This window comes from Drosophila tropicalis, unplaced genomic scaffold, assembly GCF_018151085.1.
Source record: "Drosophila tropicalis isolate 14030-0801.00 unplaced genomic scaffold, ASM1815108v1 contig_867, whole genome shotgun sequence".
In the NCBI taxonomy this organism is placed as follows: domain Eukaryota; kingdom Metazoa; phylum Arthropoda; class Insecta; order Diptera; family Drosophilidae; genus Drosophila; species Drosophila tropicalis.
The window spans coordinates 2,394,805-2,417,742 of record NW_027173362.1 but is presented as its reverse complement, the minus strand read 5'-3'; the positions used below and the strand labels follow the sequence as shown (position 1 = coordinate 2,417,742).

The window sequence follows — 22,938 nt, the reverse complement described above, 5'->3', positions numbered from 1 at the left end:
CGATTAATCTTAATTTCAATTAATTTAATCATTTATATTTTTTAACGCAGTGCATAACTATCATATTTTAAGAACGACTGACAGAGCAGTCAAATATTTCTCGATTTTATAACACCGAATAATATATTTGGCTGCCAGAGCAATTCAAACATCGCGCCAAAATAAAAACAACAGGCTGGCAGCGCTTTAATTCATGAAAATAGCGTTTGCCAACACTAAATCAGTGTTGAAAAGTGAAAAATAGGCTGAAGGTGGATTTCAGTGTTGGCAAACGCTATTTTATAGATTGTGGTGCTGCCAGTCTGTTGTTTAATTTTTTGGCGCGATGTTTCAAGTGCTCTGACAGTCGAATATTTTACTCTCAATTATAAAATAAAGGAATATTCGTCTACTTTGGCAGCCAAAATTGATACCAAATTTATGAATTTCTACCACGTTTTGGGCCCGAGTAGCTTAAGTAAAAAGTTTCCCTTGGAAAAGCTAATTTCAACACATTGGAAAATGTTTCTCGGTTATACTAGATTGCATACGAGCTGGTCTCACTTAATTTGACAATGTTCGTGTTATCAAGAGATGGTCACTTCTTTGTAATTTTGTTTTTGTTTTCAAGTCGAACTGGAAGGTTGTGAGAATGTCGTTCGCATCGTATTGGAAGCGCTAAAAAATTTGAAAATTATTTTAAAACCGGGATTGAAAGCGGACTGAATGTAGTTAATGTTTTTATATACATTTTTGTTCTTGTGTTTAATTAAGTGCTTCGCGTATACTCGTAATTTTGTGTGAATTGAACTTTTGCCATTCGCTATTATTGTTATTATTGTTACCTACAAATGCGGAAAAAGCTATAAAACAAATAATTAATTGTTAAGTTCACGGCAAAAACGAACGCGATAGTGTGTGTGTCTGTGTGTGCGTTTTTGTATGTATGTGCGACATAGTGTGAGTACAAATAGTTGTAACAGCAATAATATATTTTTCAAATTTTATAACAAAACAAAATAAACAACCACCTTTTGAATGCTTTTTTTTGTTGTTATGTTGTATCTGTGTGTCTGTCTCTCTCTCCCACCCCATAGTTGTGAGTATGTGTGTGCAAACGTTGAAGTTCACTTTTTTTTTGTTGTTGCTGCTGCTGTCACTACTCTCATAAGACCAACTGTTAAATGTTCTTCTTATTGGCATATGCCGGTGAATGAACCCGCCAACCGCCCCACCCCCGAACCCGTAGCCCAAAAACCAGAACGAAAAAAAACGCACCGCACAAAATGGTGGTAAACCATTTTTCTTTTCCACAAATATTAACCCAACAACGGCATAAAAAAAACCACAACAACAACTGCAATAACCAAAAAAATAAAATGGAAAAAGAAAAGACTAACCAAAGCAAAGCAAATGTAACAAAATCAAGTCAAGCTCTAAGCTCTTTTTGTGGCTTGCAGTTGTTGCCTTCTTGTTATACCCTTACATTAATAAAGATCCATGCACTTTCAAACTTTAATACTTCCTCTGTCCAATTGGATTGATTAACTTTACCGCAAAATGCACAATCAATCAATAGGCCAATTGGGAGAAGGAAAAAAACCATTTTGATGTATGATTATTGCAAATCATGAAAAAAAAAAAACATCGAACTTCAGTTGTGAAAGTTATTAGCAAGGGTATAAAAACTTCGTCAATGCCGAAAATAGTATTCGGTTTTCTGGTTACGTTTTTTGTTGTTGTTGTTTTGTTCCTCTGTTGGATCTGTATCTGCATCTGCTCGCTGCTGCGTCTTTTCTATAAGTGTGTATGTGTGTGTGTGTGTGCTTGTGTTGATAGGTTTCTCCATCTTAGTTCCACAATTCTCATCCGTTTGTAATTTTTACCCTGTAACCCCATTGAGGTAAATTGGGTATATTCCTATAGTTAGATTTTTCAGTTTTCCAATTGAAAATTATATTGAATTCAATCTGAATGGTTTGTTTTGCCAGGAATCTAATGTTTTAACATGATGTTAGTCTAATACCTAATTGTTGTTGTCATTAAAACAAGGTATACAAAAGTCGTAAAGAGATTTGTCTATGCATAGTTAATACAGACGTCACACAGATACTATACACAAACACACAAACATAATTGTTATCTTATCAACCCCAAAGCTCTAATCTTTTGCAATCTGTTGCCCGTTCGGTTGCCTTATTTATTTTAGTTACTTTTTTCTAGCGAAAAAAACCCACAACACGCAGCTGCTAAATTAGTACACTTGCCCAAAACAAAAAACAAAAAAAGGAAACAATCTGAATTGATATTTATGCAAATATAACTGGAAAGGTTTCTAGCTCGCCTCATTTATCAATTCACTAGACTAAACCAAATTGCTCGCTAAACAAGAGAATTCCCAAGTGAAATTGAGTATCAAATTGCTTTCAATTTTCCCTTACTTAAGGTCCATTTATTTCAGAGAGAGATTGCGTGATGTTTTGTTTGTGTTACATTTCTTCAACTCTTATAGAAATACTCTTGTTTATGTTTTCCTCCTTTTTTTTTTGCTTTCATTTGAAAATTGGGTCATTTTGGGTTAACCTTCGTTATTATCTAACCTTCGTAGAACTTGCATGGGTATCATTCATCAATCAGTTTGGAATTTATGCTGTCGCCCTGATAAGACTATTTTGATAATACTGATAGTGAATGAGAATTTTAAGTGATTTTTCAATATTTACAATATTGAAACCTAATACTAAGGAAAAATTGCAAAAATACTAAACACTTTAAGGACCTTTTAGAAAGATGACACATATTATTATGTATTAAGAATTGTTCACTTTTCAAATTTAAACGAAAATCAAACAAAAAAATTTATGTTTATCATGTACAGCAAATAAATTAATCAAATCAAAATGTAAACAAGAAGAAAAAATATTTTTATTGTCATAATTTTACTTTGTCCCTTGTGCAAAAATTGCATTTATCAGTTGGGAGAAGTTTGCATAAAGGTATATGACCGGATATACATACATAACATTATATATATGTACATACGTATGTATGTACATATGTATGTACATGTGTGTTTGTGTGTGCATATTACTTGGATCAGCATGAACTAATTTCTTTATGTTGAAACGTCTCGAATGCGTCAAAGAAATACGAGTAAATTGCCTAACCCATTAAATTTTTTTTTCAAGTTGGCCAAAAATTAGTAAGAAGAAACAAAAACAAAATCGGATGTACCTACGAGTCAATATATGTATATACATATGTACATACATACTTTTGTTTAAGTCTGTATGTATGTGTTAGTGTGTTTGTGGACGGCATTACTCAGAGCTTTTTGGCCTTTTACTTAAGTTATTAGCTCTTTTGTTGTCTATCTCTCTTGCTCTTTCTCTTGCTTTGAAGTGTCGTTACCCGATACCGGTTTAAGTTTAAGGATTTCACATTGTGTCAGAGCTCCAAAGGGAGTGCCAAAAAAAAAATAATGAGAAAAAAGTTGACTGTCGTCTCAAAAGTGTGTGTGTGTGTGTGTGTGGTTCTTACCCGAAAGTCTCTCACAATATTTTTGAGTTTGGAGTCAAACATTTGAACACAGCTGTACACACTTAGAGACTGTCTCTCTATGTGTGTGTGTGTGTGTGTGCGATCGTTATCACCATTGTCAAGGTGAATCTACCGTTGTATGTAGGTGTCTGTGGGTGTGTGTGTGTGTGTAAGAGAATCATAATTTATGAACTGAAACCAAAAACAAACACACAAACAAACAAACACTCACACATAATCATTAAATGACTTATGCATGCATTTTACAATAGTAATAAGAACAAAAGGTGAATGTAAATGTGACTGAAAAGCTAACTGCCGGAAAAGTCACACAGACAGCATTTTATCTACATATGTATGTAGATTAGGGTGTCCCAAAACTACCAAATTTCTATTATCAGTTGAAACGAGTTGAGAATTATAAATAAATGAAGTATGAACGCTTTTAAACATTTCAACAAGGTCGATATCGATAGGGATTATCTCAATATTTTTGAGTACAAAACTTGGGATATCTGAAATTACTAAAACCCACATACAAAAGGCTGTAAAAGTTACTTTAAGTTACAAGAAGATGGTATAGTTCATGTGAATATCACTACAGTTCGACTACTGTGGTTTATCGGACTTCCCTCCTTATCCGGGATGAAGTTGAGTTTGTTCCCTTGTCTCGGTTACCCATGATTAACTCAATTATCTGGGATAGCAAACGAAATTTTTGTTCTAAAATAGCAAAACAAACTTGGGGTTTCCCCATTTTGGTTATCAATCAATTAAAAGCAACAAAACGAATGTAAAAGTAGGAAAAACGTTGAAATTTTGATTTCTACTTAACAGGATTTTCGGTTTTCCTTGATGGCCCTACGCGTCCCGTTTAATCGGGGACAACTGGATAAAGAATATATTCTACAATCTCTTAATCCCTTATACTTATACTTATACTTATACTTATACTTATACTAAAGATACAAAACATTCAAACTTTTACAACAATTCGACGACATTATCCGATTGAAAGTACATGTATTTAAATGTTTCAGGTAATTAAAAAGTAATTAAGGGCTATCCATATAGACATAAAGGGAAAAAAGTCACTGATATCAGATAGAGCTTCCCGCAAGTCTTTTAATCCCTTAAAGTACCCACTATCAAAAAAGTCCTTTGTTCTAAGCTTAATTGAAGATTAATTGTTTATTTTAAATTTAAATAAGAAGGACTAGAAACTGACAAAAGAACCAAAAAACCAACATTTTTCTTTTTGGGACACCCTAATGCACATAAAATATATACATACATTTATGTATTTTTGTTGTGTGTGCCTTCTTTGTGTCGTTGGTAATTTTGTCAGTTGGTTACTTGTGAACCGAAATGTTGCGCAATGCGTCTATATAGATAGATGGACACATACATACATACATATATACATTGGATGTACATATGTATGTATGTAATTGTGTTCGAAAATGTGACACAAATTGGACTTGAGCAAGCAAAATCTGTCAAATAAAATTGCAACTGTATACGCAAACCGCATTTTGACACGAGGGAAACAGAGAGAAGAACCGAACACCCTTTCCCATCCCCCATCCCAACCCAAAGCCCAACCAAACTGGAGCCCAAACGAACGAATGCTAGGTAGTAGGTTAGTAGTTCACCTGTTGATTATGCATTTCATTGAAGGTGACCACAAAACTCATGTAATTCGATACTTAATGTGTGCTACTACTTACATATATCATGCACTGCATATGAACGATTAAATTGCACTAATTACATACCCTTGCCAATTGCCAATTGTCGTTAGGGCATACCCCCCTCCACCCTCCACTCCTTATCAGAAGGAAGTGATGCATCCATTATATGATATCATCATTCTATTTGGCTTAATAATGCCCAACTCGCGAGTCTAATGCTGAAGGATTCGAAGGCAAGTTAAACGAAACCATGAATTTGATTTGTTGGAAGATCTACATATGTACATATGTATATCTAACTCTAATACGAAATATTTCAGAAATCGATTAACAATAAAGCTGGAAATTCAAAATGCACTAAAAACCTTGAGAAGTAATCGCTTTTTCTGTGATAACACGGTGATAACACTTTGGAGAAGTGGCTAAAAAGTTGCCCACGGGGATAGTTTTTTTCGTTTCTTTAATCTCCAAGATCCAATTCTGAACGGAGGCAGCGAAGATTTTTCACAGGGCGGCAAAAGGTTAAGTTATTTAGTCCCGAGTGGTGTTTACCTTAATATTAGTCTCTCTTTTTCTATCACTTAAAATAGTTTTTGTCATCACTTTGTATTTAGTTTAGTAGTTCCGAGGGTATACTAACAAGTGATCAATATAGAGGAAAAATGAGTTATCGGTCCTCTCTGGGTTTTTTTTTTTTGTTTCTTTATCTTTATTTTTGTTACCCCCTTTGTTTTGTTTTTTGTCTGCTAGCCGCAAATGGTATTTTAACGGTACTTTTGTTATAATGGTTTGTACACTTCTGGTGCTTCTTGCCCCAGTCTTAGTCCCGGACCGCCAGACCCCCTAACCCCAGCCCATACAGAGTCATTTTATTGCACAATCTATATACTTACATGTGTATGTGTATCTCCATCTTCAGTTGAGTACGTAACAACAAAGAAGAGAGAGAAAAAGAAAGAAAGAAAAAAATATCTTCCCAACCATTAAACTTTGCTTTTGAGCCAAGTTAGTTATGGTTTATGGCGGACAGTGACGTCATGTAGTCAAGAGAGATACATATGTACATACAAATATACAGATGAGACAAACAGCGAAGTCATTTAACCATTACACAAACACATACATACATACATACAGACATAGTATACATACTGTGACGTGTGCTTACTGCAATCTTCATCTAATCATACAACAACAAGAGACGCTCCATTTATGGTGCCGTTTGTTAAATAAATCAATATCATCATCCACGTCAACATCAACATCAATATCAAACATCATCAATACGAACCGACAAGCGATCATCAACAAACATCTGCTTTTGGCATTACGATATTAAAACTATCTACTATAGACATAGGTAAACACACATCAGACAATGCTAATTGAAAATCAAGCACAAATATGCAACCAATAATAATAATCGCATAAAAAATGAAAATCAAGTAAGTTGTATCGCCGACTTGGGTATACCATGCACCTGTTAAACATATATGTACATACATACATATTCGAACTCCGACATAGGTGGCACGGGCTATTGGGTGATTCTATCTCTGAGATCTACGTGTTCAAACGGACAGACGAATGTGGCTGAAACGAATCGGCTGGTGATGTTTATGGGGTCGGAAAAGCTTCCTTCTGCCTGTTACATATGTACATTTGGGCAGCTTTAATACACCATTTCACTCTATGAGTGAATGGTACGTTGATTCTTCGAAAACGGCTTAAAGTCATAAAATGTTAATCCTAGACATATTGAGAGATCTTTATAACGATTCCCCACCCTTCCACATCCTGTTGGCATATTCCCTACTTTTTATCATTTTTAGTAGCAGTTACGTTATCATATAATAATCTTTCAACCATAATGGGTATATGTATGTATATATTGGGATAGGTGGTGGTGGTGGTGGTGGTTGCGGTGGTGGTTAATGGGGAATTGCCGCCAAATAGATAGACCTCTCTCCACAATGGAATTTTATTTGTGGGTCAATTGGTTGGGGGCCAACCAAGAGTTTTGACGACGTCATCCTCATAGTCGTTTAATTGGTATTTCATAGGAAAAAATCGACCATCGATTTACAAATTTTAGCGCAGTTTCTGACTCTGTATGATGGGGCCATTAGATTACTATTAGAGTAATGGGCAAAAAGGTCAGAATTGTATACGATGGCGGCAATTGGCATTTTTTGAATGAATAAATTAATAGATGCGAGATTTGCTAAATCAAAACATATGCTTATCATTAAAGATATACATCCATACTTATGTACATACATACATACATACATATCTAATGCGTATGAACTAGTAGAAATACATATTTACACACATATGTATGTATGTAAGTAGAAATATCTTTGGCATTTCATTACCCACATGCTCGTAAATAAAAACAAACACTTGAGCCGGCTGGTCGTTTCTATCATCATCATCATCATCATCATTATCAGCAGCATCATTATGATTGCTATGATCATTAACCATTGAGATCAAACAAACGAAAAGGCAAACAAAGTGAAAAAGAAACCCCCTAAGGCGAGAGAGCTCCTCCCGCTACCAAACCCCCCCATTAACATTTCTTCTCCTTCCCCTCCCCCCACCCCATTCACCATCATCGTCTCCATCTTCATCTTACTTTTTAAGTGTTGCGCAATTAATTATGCGTGCCGGTACTACGTAGTGGCCTATACTTCTTTTTTAATGCCTATAAGTACGCGTGTGTTTGTGTGTGTGTGTGATGTGGTGTGTGTGTGTGTGTGGTCTTTATGAAACTCTAACTCCCTGGCCACAATTCTGCAAAAGTTGAAACAAAGTCACGATAAGTTGAACATAAGAGTTTATGTTAACCGCATAAAAGCAAAAAAAAGACGAAGAAAACTTTATACTTCGAAGGCCTACCTATGTACATATGTACATATATATCTTCCCATCTTATATATATGTATGTACATATGTACATATGTACATACATGCCATGTTGTTGAGTGTAGTGTAGTGTAGTGTACTTCAATCAATTCCTCTTTGAATATGTAGTTAAATCCTGTACAATTACTTCCGTGTTGACAACAAATCAAACAACAGAAGTATTCTCTTTCCAATTGAAGAATCATGTGGTTTTTTTTGGCCAAAAAAAAATAAATCTATATACATATATGTACATATGTACATACATCATGCCATTTGGAGCGGAAATTATTTGCCAATTGTTAAATGTTTATTAGTTGTTACGTAATAGATATATGTATGTATATATATACATATGTATGTATATAAGTCAGTGCCGGATGAGGCATGTGGCAGAAGTAACAAATACAAATGTTTTACACACCTTTCTTTAGATTACTTTAAAAAAAATCAAATATGTTTCAGACAAATAATTACGACTCCTACAAAAAGTGATTAAACTCTTGAAATGTTTCATTTTCCATTATCTTAATTTACACCGACTGATCCTAATGTAAAGCTAATGCTGGCCCATAGCTCTTTATGCAGAAAACTAGAAGGGCCAAGAACTAACGACTGTAGACTTGAAGGGAATCTAAACAAAAACCTCTTATTATTCATGTGATTCAAATTAAAACTGACAGACTTTTTGTTGGTTTTTCTCCCCCCCCTGTCACAATGAATCGTTTACTACGCCCCTTTATTAGGAATGCATTGTGCTTATTGCGTATTAAAATTGCTTGAAATTGGAAAAAATGAATAATGAACGTTTTTCCAGGGCTTTTGTTTTATTATTGTTGTTGTTGTTGATTCCTTCATCAACTGATTTTTCAATTAATTGGCCGCCTTTTTCAAAATTACCTTAATTAAATCGAAATCCTATGATGTTCAGATCATGGACGGGTCCAGGGAGAAGCACCTCCCCCAAATGTCAGTATTTTGAATAATTTCATTTCGATGGAAATCCGGATTTTCCAAATGATTTGCTGAATCCGTTCATATTATGTTCTCTCTTTGCCTTTTCTCACTACAGATGGGAGAGAGAATTCAAAAGGCAAACGATTTGAATTCGAAAATGAGAATAGCAAAATTTTGAAAAATCAAAGAATATTCAGAGATTTTGGGACTGTGACTTTCGTTACAACTTTTGAACAGAAATGAGTCTGCACTTTTTGTGTTTTTGCAATCAGTTTTATTGTGTGATCAACTTAAGTGAAATTTCTCCAAGTCGTAGATACACGTACTTTTATAATAGATATAGGTATGTACATATGTATATATAGCTACTATCCGTCCGTGTACGCGTCAGGCAATATGGTTGTTTGCGTGTTGTTGTTTTTGCCTTTATTGAGGTCGAGACTCTGACTCTGAGTCGAGTCTGCCTTTACCTCTCTGCCTCGATTCGACTCTCTCATGTTCATTTATCGTCAATGTCAGTCATCAGTTGGCCTGGCAGCGTGCGTGCGCGTATGTTTTGTTGTTTTTACACATTCCCTAACCAATTGCCTTTTCGCCTCAAATGTTTACGTTCACGATTACGTTTACAATTTACAATTTTACAAGAGGCAACCATCAACCTAATTCAAGCCAAAAACAAAAAAGAAAAGAAAAACAAAAAACTCTCCCACCAGCCGAGTTAAATGAAGTTTCCCAATGCGCCACCAGCTGGGGGAGGTGATTTGATATTTTGCCCATTTTCTTTCCGCATCCAGCAATAGGAGTTTCACAAGTATGTAGTAGTGGTAGTAGTAGTATCCAAACCAATCGATGAATCATTTTGTATTTTACTGCATCTTCTTATCTGCAAGATGGTATATAAATTTTCACTGTCTCAATTGGGGCCGGGCCCATCCATGGATATGGGATGACAGACACACAGACACATGCCATTGACTTCTGTAGTCTGGGTTCATGTGCCAAAAAAAAAAAAACAAAATAAATACATTTTATGTATTCTTGCTACCATTAAAAGAGAATTATGACTAACTGATTGTCCGTTGATGCTGTTCTTACCAACAAGACCAGGAAGAGGTCAATACAAGTTATCTCGAATTTGAACTTGGATGACTTTTGTGTTGAGTAATTTATATGTATTTCAAAATAATTGTAAAATCTTTGATGGCCACTTTAATTTATATAGATAACTTATTTCGTTTACTGTAAGTTCAAAGATAAAGACTAGAACCCGATTCAAGAATTTAATAATTTGTAAAATATTTATAAGAGAATTATTTTGTATTTTCGAAAAGGTTTCCCAAATCATCTTCATTTCACCTGCTCTTCTGATTTTAAAACGACAAAAATTGTGATGAAATCAAAAACGGGAATACATCCCGGTTGGACTTCCGATACAGAGATATCTCATTATTGTTTACCTATTTGTAATTATTGTATTCGTTTAATTTATATATCCCGCGTTTGGCTTTTACCATCCTTTGTTCGTTTGTTCAACGTTTTTATTTACCGTCATTGTTTCACTCATATTGTTGTCTAGGGAATTTGTTGCTCGAGGAAGTTGAAAATTAAAAGAAGCAAAAAGCAAACATTCAATTTAATTGCAACATTTTTTCAAGTGGAAGTTTTTATACACTATATATAGACACTTAGTATGTATATTCGATCAACTTAACTAATATGTATTTAACATAATCCAGAAATAACTGCCTAATAGATATTTGTGTCTTTCTGTTTTCGGCATTTGATCTTTGCCTCTTTAATCGTTTTGAGCCATTTCACACTAAGTATTATCCAAATAGTCAGTTATATTTTCCTTCATTTCAAAACTCAATGTCTTTATTATGAGATAGGGTATAACGGGATTGTAGAATAGAATCTTTAGTTCATTTCGTAAATACTTTGACCAGACAAAACACCAACAGTCAAAGAAACGTTTTTTCCACCCCCATATTTAGTTGAAGTTTAGTTTAGTTGCCCTTGACTTGGGTCCTAGGGTGGATGGTGTGCATGGTTGTAAGGGTGGTGCACGGTTGTGATAATTATGGTGGTGGTGGTGATGGTGCACGGTCGACCTCCTAACCTAACCCCCCCGCTGGTTTAGTCATGCATCGTGGCTAGAAGGGTAGAATGAATGAATGTATATGTTTATTTTAATGTGATTTCACCCAAAAGTTCTCTGAAATTAATTTTCTTAAGCCGACACGGGGCACCTGTTTTCAATATCGATTTATGAATATGTATGTACATATGTATGTAGTATATATGTATATGAACAATATCTATACCATAAATGGCAAGATTAACACTAAATGTACATAGATCTAGCACAGAGGCGGCGGGGGCTTTTGGTTAATTTGCAATTGCTTAACGATTTCACTAGGCATACACTAAATGACCAACTGATCGTATCCAAGGTGCACTAGAAAATTGCACGACATACATACATTCATACAAATGTTCATGGGTATTCGTCGAAACTCATTGAGATATGCAAATTGGATGCATGCAATAGCGAAAAATAAAAAGTAAGAAACCGGTTGAACCGAAAACAACTCTAGACTTTATTGCGTTCCTCTTTCCTTAAACGACTACATCCCCCGCCTGTCCTCATTGGTTGTTGGTGGCTGAGTTTTGATCTTTGACCGACTTAACAACATATGAATGTCAAGCAGCGATCTTCTAAAATATTCATCTCAACGTCTAATATACATATGTTTGTATGTATCTTTTCACTTAAATCTCCATGTGTTCCAGCCAATAAACTGGCTCACAAACACATGTATGTCAAGCCCTAGAATAATCGAATCACATTCAAATGCCAACTAAGATTCCCAGCAAAAGTACAGAACATACATAGTGCTCTATTGTGACAGAATTTTCCTTTTTATTTACGCCAAATAATAGACAGAAAAAGTGGAAATATAATGCATATGAGTCTTGCCCGGGAAAATCCAATAGGGATATCCCAAATATAATGTCCTTTTTTGCTAAGGGAACTCACATTATCATTAGCCATTGATGACCTGCTCTTGCTACCCGTTGGTGGTTTCTCTGTATGTGGAAGTAAGTCCTTTTTGCGCCACTTATCCTGCTTCTTAGCTGCCACCGCTTGCTTGGTCTCTGTTAAGGAAATATTTGCTGGTACGGGCTAATGGTTTGCCGATCTTACGCTTGTCAGATGAGCTGACGAGTAAATTAGAGCAATATACATGACCATACCTCGTTAGCCAGTTTGGGGTCCTTCATCATTAAAGCTTTTAAGTTGTAAATGGAATACAATGGGGATACTCAAATGCTAATTTTATGATGTCGTCCTGCAATACACATTTGGCCTGCTCGAAGCTGTGAGACATCAGCTTGAACATGTCTCTCGCCCTCAATCATATCTACTTCCTTTAAGTATTTCCCATGATATTTGGGAAAGAGTGTGGCAAAGGAATTTTCTTCAATCTTACCATGTGTCTTGTCTGTGTCCTTACGGACCAGGCTTTGTATACGGGATTGGTGTTGATCTCTGACTCACAATCACTCATATTTGTTTGTTTTCCAGAAATGTTCTCTTGATCAGCACGTTAAATAAACGAGTTTCCGGAGTATACGAAATACTATATAGTGAATTGATTTAATGGCAATTAATTGAATATATTAACTTATAAAAAAACAATTTTTCGGTTTTTAAACTAGTCCAATCGGATCGATTTCTTTCATTTTCACTTTCAATAGCTCAAAAATTATTCCCGTTAATATTTTCAGAAATTTCGATAAAAATCAATTTCAAAATTGAAATGTGATAATTCAATTTGTGGGCTTTATAGATACGATTTCGTATTGTTTATGGTACATTTGTTTATGTATATTTCTCGCAGATTGTAGCCTTGGGTAATCTTATCGAGAAATAGAGAATATAAATTTATACAAAATACCTGATTTATTATGCAAAAAGTTTTATTAATTTGTGTTTACTTTTATTACAGTTAACTACGGTTCAATGGCGAATTTTCGGCGGAATCACTAACGCCAAGGGCGTGAAATATTTAAACAACCCCAAAATCAAGTAAGAGTATTGAAGAATTTTTGTTGAAATATAGATTTTAATTATTAATAATTACTTTTTCATTGTATTTGTATTTAGATTTATTTGTTGCGGTTGAACACCTTCCAAAATAAACTCCATATCAATGTTGGGCGGATATAGTCGGACAACGTACCCAATTTCCAACTCTTCCACTTTTCCACTCCATTTCCAAACCCCCACAGCCCCAGTCGGCTCCTCCTTTTCCTACTCCTACTCCTGTAACCCGTTGGTGCTGTCGCATAGTGGGAAAAAATGTCTGATGACACGATTGTCGATGCAAACGATTGCAAAACAAGTGCAACAACACCAACAAGTGAAACTGTTGAACTAATAATCAATGATTTTATTGATAAGATTAAAAGAAACGAGGACGTTAATAACGACAAAGACAAACACAGCGAGGACGACGACGAGCCATTAAAAATTGTCGAATCCTTTGAGAAGACAGCAGAAAGTGAAGAAAGCAACATTAGCAGCAGCAGTAACGTCGGCCCCAAGGCAAAAAAATCAGTGACTTTCAATCCACATGATGAGAAAATTAAGAAGTTTATTACCGGTGAACCAATCGTTGATCAACGAAATCCATTTAAGAACGCCATCATCCAACGAGAGCCCAAGAAGACGCCACCTCCTGTGCCAACAAAACGTTCCACACTAAGTGTACGAAAGACAGTGACGCAACAATTACGGGAACGGGAGCGGGAAAAGGAGAAGGAAAAGGAGCGTGAACAGCAAAAGAACGAAACTAATGCAAGAAAGGTGAAGAAAATTAATGGAAATGGAAATGTAAATGGTGGCACACCGGATGATTTTATAACCACCGAAGAAGTACTTAAGCAATCGAAATATGTTAAAACATATATTAAGAATCCGGATCCATATTTTGTATACGATCCCACGGTATTGGCGCGATTGAAATACGAAGAGTTTCAAGAGAAGATACCGAAGCCAAAGCGTAAACAAACTCAAAACTCGCAACCCAGCAAGACCCAAAGGTTAACCAAGAGTCAACAGCAGCAGCAAGAGGCTACAAAACTTCCATTTAAAAAGTGCTCGAAGCCAAATTATCCAGAATTGGCCAATATTAAGATAAGAACTGGTACCCCAATCAATGGTGACTACTTTAATCCGGCCGAGGTAACAAAGAATGCCAAAAAGTTTGATGAACGTGTGAAAAAGTTGCAAATAAGCTCGGACGATGATCTCGACGAGATCGATGGACCGTTAACCAAAAGTGAATCGAGCGACGAACTAACGCAGAATAATAATATAAACAATAATAATATAAACAATCACAGTAACTACAGCAGCAGCAGCAACAACGACGACTCAATGAACGAACGAAATGTCCAAAGCCACAAGATGAGCAACAAATCTAACGGCGAACCTAATGAGAAATTGGGTACTTTTACCAATACCATCAGCTCGGATGAGTTTCAGGCGTATCTCGAGCGTAAGGGATTGGCTTTGATGCCCAAGCGTGAACTCTTAATGTCCAGTCCATCGTCACCCTCGTCAACAACAACGCCGACACTGACACCCTCACCATTGCCCTATTCGAACGAATCGCCGCTTGTGGCTTTGCGTAAAAACAATAGTAAAAAATTATCAGTGCTGCAACGGCTATCAAATAGTTTGTTTCCCACAACGCGACGGAAGGCAATTATAATGCCAAAAGAATTGGCAACTCAACCCCAACCAAGAGCGATCTATAATGGCAATAAAATTGAGCAGGGAACACCATTAGAAATTCGGCGACGTCTACTGTTGGAAGGACAGGCAAAAACGACAGCTGCACCGCAACAGCAACAGCAACCGCAACAACAGCAACAACAACTAGAGCGTAATCAGATGACACCAATTGAACTAAGACGCCGTCAACCAGTAGAGCATTCCATAAGAAGATCCATACCAAAACCGACAATTCCACAAAAGCGAATGCTTTATAATGCCGAAAATGATGAAATACGACGACTTCTCTCAGAACGTTCGAACAAGTTATCCAGTGTACCCCAGCACCAGCACCAGCAACAACAACAACAACAACGGACAAATTACAGCACTGGCGATAATGAAGGACGAATACTCCTTGAGCGTTCTTTAAATCAACAACAGCAACAACAACTACCGAATCAATTGGGCCGTCGATCAATAGCCGAAGGATTTCAACGGAATACTCTGGAACGTCAAAGTTTAATACCATTACCAAGGCGTGGCATCTCCCCCGATGTTTCGATGAATCGTTTTAATCGTTCAGCGTCAATGGATAGAAATCAAATAAAGATAATGAGTCGCCAGCAACAACAGCAAGCACAGCCGCAACCTATGGCCACTTCAACGCCTGTCAAGGAGCAACAAAGTCAAAATGAATGGGAAAAATTGCGGGCCATTAAAGAGGTGACCGATCGTCAGTTATATCATAAGGTACTTCAGCAACAACAACAGCAACAGCAGCAGCAACAGCAGCAACAACAAATAAGTGAGGAAAATATTTATGAGCATTTGCCTGCTCCAACAGGATATTTTATACGTGGTTCAGCCCAACGCAATACATTCTCCGGTATTGCAAATACTGCTGCTCCAGCTACCGCTCCTGGTGGTGGCCACCGAAATCGACAAGTGATGATACTTGATGGCACACCAATTATCCATTCGGCCAAACAATTGCAACAGCAGCAACCACAATTGCAACACATACCAGCCCGTTCGCAAAGCGTGTTAGATGACATGATTCCAACACGTCGCGGCTATGAGAGTGAATCTGAAATGCCACCAGTTGTAATGAGACGAAAGGATGGCAATGTCAACGGGACTGGCTCTAACGGTAATGCCACAACTAATCGTCGAATCGGTGGTCTACTAACACGTGAGGAAATCCTCGAAAAGGTGAAAGAATTCTGTCGTAAATCAATCAGTCGAACGCCTAGTAAAATGCAACCAATTTATGAGAAGCAACAACACCAACAACAACAACAACAAAATACGCATGCCGAAATTTCACCCGTCTCGTATGCTTCGGTGGAGCGTCCGTTGGTCCCGCTGCGTGTACAGAGTCTACCACAGGGTCAGACACCGATCTATGCACACGTGAATAAGCGCAATAGCTTACTATCAAATGAATCGGAGCAATATCTATCCAGTCAACAATTACCCCAGTATGTGCTTGTCGAAACTGAAGACGGCGGCATACAGGCAGCTAAATTATTGGATTATCCAAACAATAGCAGCATCTACAACTTGCAGCAGCATCAGCAACAACTTCAGCAATTTATGCGCACATCAGGGGGTTATATACGACCGGATGGTCGAACCACTCCATTGATATTGGATCGAGGTAACAGCAGCAGCAACAATAGCCAACAGCAGGCCAGTCAAATCTATTGGACGCCACAGCATCAGCGACTGCAGCAACACTATCAACAGCAATCGAATCTAATGACTATTCCTCGCTATTCGGCAGCTGCAGCAGCCACGCCAACTAATATTGATCGAGGGTATCCTATACCAGCTCCCAGATTGAACACTAATGGTCATATACCATATGGCCATGTTGTTGTTCCGGCACCCAGAAAACCTCTAACGCCGCAACAGCAGCAGCAGCAACAGAGACAACTCCAACAACATCAGCACCCACTGGCAATGCGACAATTTGCCACATCCTCTGATTGGGAATGCGGATCCGAGGCTGCTGGTGAAATTCGGCGCATAATGGAGAAGCCATTATAATTGGGTAAAAGAAAATCTAAAACATCTATTTATAATTCAGGATTTTGGGTTTTAATATCTGTAAAGTGTCGAAAGTTTACTGTTAGTAAAGATGTTTACTCATGTTGCACAATTTTCAATTTAAAGTGCAATCAATTTTCAAACTGACTTCTTACCACAGTCGCTAAATGGCTTCAAGTCACCAAAAGTATTTACACCACAGTTGAATATGAATATGGTCACTCTGCAGGGGCAAAAAAATACCAGAAAATAAATTATCTTTTAAAAGCGGGCCGTGTGTGTGTGTGTGCAAGAGCGTGCGTGCGTGTGTATGGGTGGTCAGAAGTGCGTTGTAGTTGTATTTGCTCTTCTCTGCAGCAAAGTGCGACATTTGATTAGTTTTATTTTGTGCCTTCTTGCTTTTATCTAACTACGTAACTAAATAGGAAAAAAGATAGTGAAATATTGCTAAGAACAAAGCGTGCATACAAACAAAAACAAACACACACACACAATGCATACAACGTATGTATGTATGAATGTCAGTGCCCATGCATGTGTTTAAATGTATCTTTGAATATCTGTGACAAAAGTCGCGAGCCCCAGAAAGCAGAAACAATGCAAAAGTGAAATGCAGCAACAGTCAAGTGAGAAGACGGAAACGAAAAGTGCACGGGGATAAAGAATCGGCGAAAATTTATTTAAATTTGTGTCCATTTCTTTCTTTCTCACCATTTTTTTCGCAGTCAACAACAAAGAACCCATACACATACACACACAACTTAAATAACAACAAAAGAAACGAGGAGAAGTCACCATGGACCAGAAGGACATTGGCGATGGATCATTGCCATTGGACCAAACGGAATCAATATCTTTCGGCAGCCCACAGACACCGCCACATAAATTAACAACATCTTCTGCGGCCCTCAATTCATGGACCATTTTACCAGACGAAAGAATCGAACTGCTACTTGATAGCAGCAACGATGAGTCGGGATCAGTAGCCAGAAGGGAGGAGGAGCAGCGGCTGAATCAGGAACAACAAGATGAGAAGCATGCAAACGATAGGTAAAGAAAAACCTAAACACAAACATACCCAGAAAACTACAGGAATGAAATGTGTCCTAAAAAATACTTCGATGATTTTTTTATTTTGTTTTAATTTTGTTCTTCAAAATATGAAAGGCCGCCCCATCTAAATATAGAGGCAAGTGTTGTCAAAAAACAAGTCAAATTGGACTAAATTTACGTTGTCTATGTTCAATAATTTCTCAAATGAACATAAGAATTTCATCATAATTAACTCGAGACGCCGAAAATAGCAAATAACCTGTGCCTTTAATCAAAGGCGCTTAAAGTGTAGACCCAACATAATGATAGGAGCAAATTATATAGTATATATGTACATCTTTAGATTTCTATGTATGTATGTACATATCTGTGTCTTGATCTATATAATAGTATGTCTGTAGGTAATGCAATTTTTACATTTCAAATTTCGCATCTTATAAAGTGTTTGTTTATTTGTTTTCTTGGAATGAAAGTATCTCTTGGCATGTCTTTTATATGTAGTTTCTCTTTATAAGAAATTATAATTGCATTGATGGCTTCTCGTGTATCTCTAGAAAGTAATCAAGACATTCCTTTTAATATTCCGCTTTGCAAAAATTTCAAATTGTTGATTTGACTTCTCATATTAAGGTTTAGAATTTCTAAATTTGTTTAAAGTAAACAGACTTGATGCAATTTCTCAGATATAAACAAATAGTTTGGAAATGTCATCAATAAACACAAGTCTCAAGTGGCTATTCAAAATAAATAGGAAAAATAAATTTGTAAAGAATGAATAATTATTTGTGTTGTCGTTTGCTCAAAGTTACTGTATTATATTTTAAATGTCTTGTTTTTCGTCTGTTTCCTGGTCATTTTAGATCCATGAGGCCCCTGGATGATGTGCAGACAGTGGGAGCTGGAGCCGCTGATGATATATCCGATGGCATATCCATAATTAGCGATTGTGAAAGTACTGAACGTATATCGCCGCATCCCTTTTTGCGCGATCATTTGAACGAGTTGCTTCATTTCAATGATCTAAGCACACCCATTGTCTTGACGACTAGTAGCAGCAGTCAGGCGCCTGATCAACAGCCGGAGGAGAATCAGCTCAAGGAGAGACGCCGCGAGAGTGCCCCAAAAGATGATGATGATAATGATGTAACGCTGTCAAATAATGACAAAAATCTAATGGTGAGACAGCAAACATCATCTGCTCTTAGTGCATATCAACGTTTGCCAAATCTGGTGCAGAGTGGCTTAACTGCTGTGTTTTATGTGGGCGTGACATTAGCCATTTTGGCTTTTATTGGCAAATTGCGGCATCCGGAATGGGAGAATGGTACTGGCGAAAGTGGTAAATCGATGGGCAATCTGGAGCGTCGTTTAGACGATTTGGAATTGCAAAACAATTTGATGAGAGCCGAAATTGATTTAATCTCGAAACAATTGCAATATTTAAGCTCAGATCAAGGTCCGACACAACAACAGCAGCAGGGCCGTAAGGCAAAGACATTTAAGGCCTGGTCAGGCAATGGCGATGCTGGTCAACCGGTGGATATAACCAAAGAGGATCTAAAGCGTCCATTTAAGTGTCAAGATGGTAACTATGTTGAATTCGCAGCCATGTGTTTGGAGAGTAAAAAAACAACGGCCGAGCATGCCGAATCTCTTGTCGATGAGATTGGCAATGTGGTTAACGATGTGTTACAGCAATCGCAAACTTTTCAGAGATTTGAAAAGGTCACAGATCGACTTGCTGCCAGCACAAATGGTGATGGAGATGGTGATGCCAATTATGTTAATGGAAATGGAGATAAGGTTGGGAGTGAATACTCTAAGAAGCAGCAGCAGCGTCAAAAAAATATAAACAAATATTCATCCGAATCAACCCAAACCGGCCAAACGGGCAGTCATCATCAGCATCAGCATTCGCGGGAGGAACAACAATCCAAGTTCTATAAAAAGCAGCGATACGCTGCCAACTCGAAAGAAAACGACTCCAAGGAACGGTATAAGAAAAAGTTTTACAAGGAACACGATGACTCCGATGAGCATCGGTCGCAACAACGTGGCAAAAAGCCACGTCAAATGTCCAAAGAGGATGATGATGAAGACGATGACAACAACAATAATAGTGGCAGCGGTGAGTGGCACGAACGGATGATGCAACACCGTGAACAGTCGCGAAAACGAAATCATCATAATAATAAGAGCAATTGGTACATCGAACGTGGCGATAGCCGTGAACAGAAACGTTCTAGCGAAACAAAACGATAAAGAAATGACCAATTGACTGTCTTTGTCTGTCTCTGTCTCTGGTGGTTATCCTTTTTACTTTTAAACATTTAAAAATACCAGTTTAAGTTTTTACCCAATCGAGCGAAAATGGTACTACGATCATTTATGAACCAATATTTATATTTTATGTGCGTGTATAGTTAATGTTATATCGAATTATAAATGTTTTATGTATAAAAATCGGTTATCCCAACCAATTGCAATTGGTTGGTTTACCAAGCCTAAGCTCCAGCTGAACCTAAGAAGACCGGCGACCAATTCCCAGTGTCAGGAAGCACTTGTGAGGCGGTGCCAGTCAATAAAATGAAACTACTTTTTCAATACAAGACGATTCGTTTTGCACTATATACATATATAAATATACATATAACTACTAAACTAAACACAAACACAATGCGTACATAAACACACATATATATATATATATCTATATATATATATATATATATATACAACTATAATTACTTATTTTTGGTTTTATGTTCATATATACGATATACTATATAGGCTTTTGCTCTTTAAAATAATCTAATATTTGTGATACATGTATGCTTACTTACAAATTTTAATTATTATACCAACTTTATATATGTATACAAATGTCTGTACATCTTATATATTAATTATAAATATATAAAACCTTTTTTTTTGTTTGTAGACTAGACAAGTTAAATAAATTATTGTATCATATTAGATATTCCTTGGCAGCCAATTCATATAAATATTTTTGTATGCATGTAATAGGAGGTAACCTATACATATATATATACCTACCCCTAAGCCACCTCCAATTAATTAATAAATATATGGCCCCCAAAAATAAAACTATCCCAATAAAAAACAACAAAAAATGTATTCTTGTTTTCTTTGAGAAAGTAAATGTTTATATTGTTAAAGGTGTGTCAGATTTTGTTGTACATGCATTGAAACTAATTTCAAATTAGAAACTTTTTCCACCTTCTTTCAATGGGCTTAAACATCTTTTGATGGACTTCTAAAAGTATATCTCAAGTGTTACATTCAGCGATTCCACGAAACCTTTGCTTTATATGCTGACGGTCTCAGAACCGGAACCAGTGAGCGGAACTAGAGCCAGCTTTTTGAACATTGCGCCATTTAAAGTGAACGAAGCGAATCCAAGTTTCTTAACAGCGAGGCGAATTAAAGTTCTACACCAAGTTCCAACAGAGCGAATTGAAATTTCGTGGCAGATTGAATGGTTTTTAAAATACATATATTGTAATATGTACCTATCTACACTTAAATTACACATTTTTTTTAAAATAACATCTAGATACGTTCTTTAAGAGGGTGTTACTAGTTTGGATTGTCTCCTGCAATTAAATTTGCACACTGTAACTAAATTTGACTCTCTAATATCTGTCTATAATAACCAGCAACCAAACATACCAAATAAGCCATAATAGCAAAGTTGGCTAGAGGAGAGTGTTCCTGTTCTTCTAAGAGTGAGTCAGAAATACATACCTATGTACATTCGATATTTGAAACTTACTTAATTTTGTTACTTGAAACAAAAGCTAAACAAAACTATTCTTAAATACATTTTAAATAATCGAGTTAAAGTAAAGGCGGAGACAATGCCGGAATATCCTTATAGCAGGATTAGCAATAAGAAAATGTTTCATCACTGAAAGCTCAATCAATCTTTTTATTTTCCTTAAAAATTGTTGAAAATTCTTTTTGAATTTTGCAATTTTGTATTTTTGCCAAATTTTAACCGATTTTTTAAAGTAATATCTCATTTTAATGATTTTAAATTCGATTTTGAAATACACCTTAGTGAGACAAAAAATGTGAATGTATTCTAGAGCATTCCATTAAAACCTTAATTTCGCGAAGATTGAATTCAGACAAAATTCATATCTTTATTTTCAAGTGAGGAAAGCGGAAACACTGCTTTTAAATTTGATCGAAGTTAATTTTTTTAAATATCCATCGAAATATCAACTGTTTAACTACGGCACTAGTTGGAGATGTTATAATCCTTGGAAACTTTTGTCTACCTTCGAGTTGAGTGAGTAAAGAAATTTGATGATAAGTCAATATCAAATGGAGGTGATTTAAAAATATTGAATTTTTAATTTCTTAACCTCGTTCCGAATTCATTTCGGATAATCATTATGAGAGACTTGTTGAGTTCAGAAATTCTCATATCGTTTGAGTAAAAAATTTTTTATTTTTGCCATGAGTGAATTAAACCATTTTGAAGTAGTTAAGTGCTTTTCTCCATTATCCACTACATATGTATAATATTATAATTTATATATATATATATGTATATGTATTAACTATATGTTGTATTTCTTGTTCATATTGAAATATCTTAAATGTCTAGAAAATTAAACTACAAATTAAACTAAATAAAACACAAAAAAAAAAAAAAAAATATTGCATTGACTATTCCAAGCAACTTTTTCTTGGTACATTGAAGACTAGACTATACATATTGAGAAGGAGGAGCATGGTTGGGGGAGGATGGGGAGGAGGATATATACCTACAGTCCATAGGTGGTTGCATTCATTTTGTTTTTGTTTGTGTGACTAGTATTTGGTTTGGGTATAGAGAATTGGCTTAAGACTTATCTAGAGATCCATATACAGATATTTAGGTAGGAATATTATATATATGTATATAAAGTACATAAGATCTAATTGTAAGTA

The 22,938-nt window shown here is 36.2% G+C and overlaps 1 protein-coding gene across 4 annotated transcripts; it reads left to right on the top strand.

The window, feature by feature from the left end:
• The first annotated feature begins 612 nt into the window (after positions 1–612).
• On the top strand, positions 613–21,107 carry LOC137583355 (myb-like protein K). 4 transcript variants are annotated; one of them, XM_068298313.1, is made up of 4 exons: positions 613–939; positions 13,094–13,173; positions 13,252–16,924; positions 17,646–17,786. In XM_068298313.1, exon 3 carries the CDS (start codon positions 13,447–13,449, stop codon positions 16,918–16,920), a length of 3,474 nt encoding a protein of 1,157 aa, XP_068154414.1. In that variant the 5' UTR covers positions 613–939; positions 13,094–13,173; positions 13,252–13,446; the 3' UTR covers positions 16,921–16,924; positions 17,646–17,786. The 4 variants fall into 4 exon arrangements, with proteins under 4 accessions (XP_068154414.1, XP_068154416.1, XP_068154418.1 ...); XM_068298315.1 differs by lacking the exons at positions 613–939; positions 13,094–13,173 and adding an exon at positions 18,834–21,107 and having other exon boundaries at positions 16,783–16,924; positions 17,646–17,970; XM_068298317.1 differs by lacking the exons at positions 613–939; positions 13,094–13,173; positions 13,252–16,924 and adding exons at positions 17,225–17,244; positions 18,834–21,107 and having other exon boundaries at positions 17,646–17,970.
• Positions 21,108–22,938: the final 1,831 nt, after the last annotated feature.

Bases quoted from the DNA above. Each gene is read 5' to 3' on its own strand.
- LOC137583355 (XM_068298313.1), top strand. From the start codon at position 13,447: ATGTCTGATGACACGATTGTCGATGCAAACGATTGCAAAACAAGTGCA.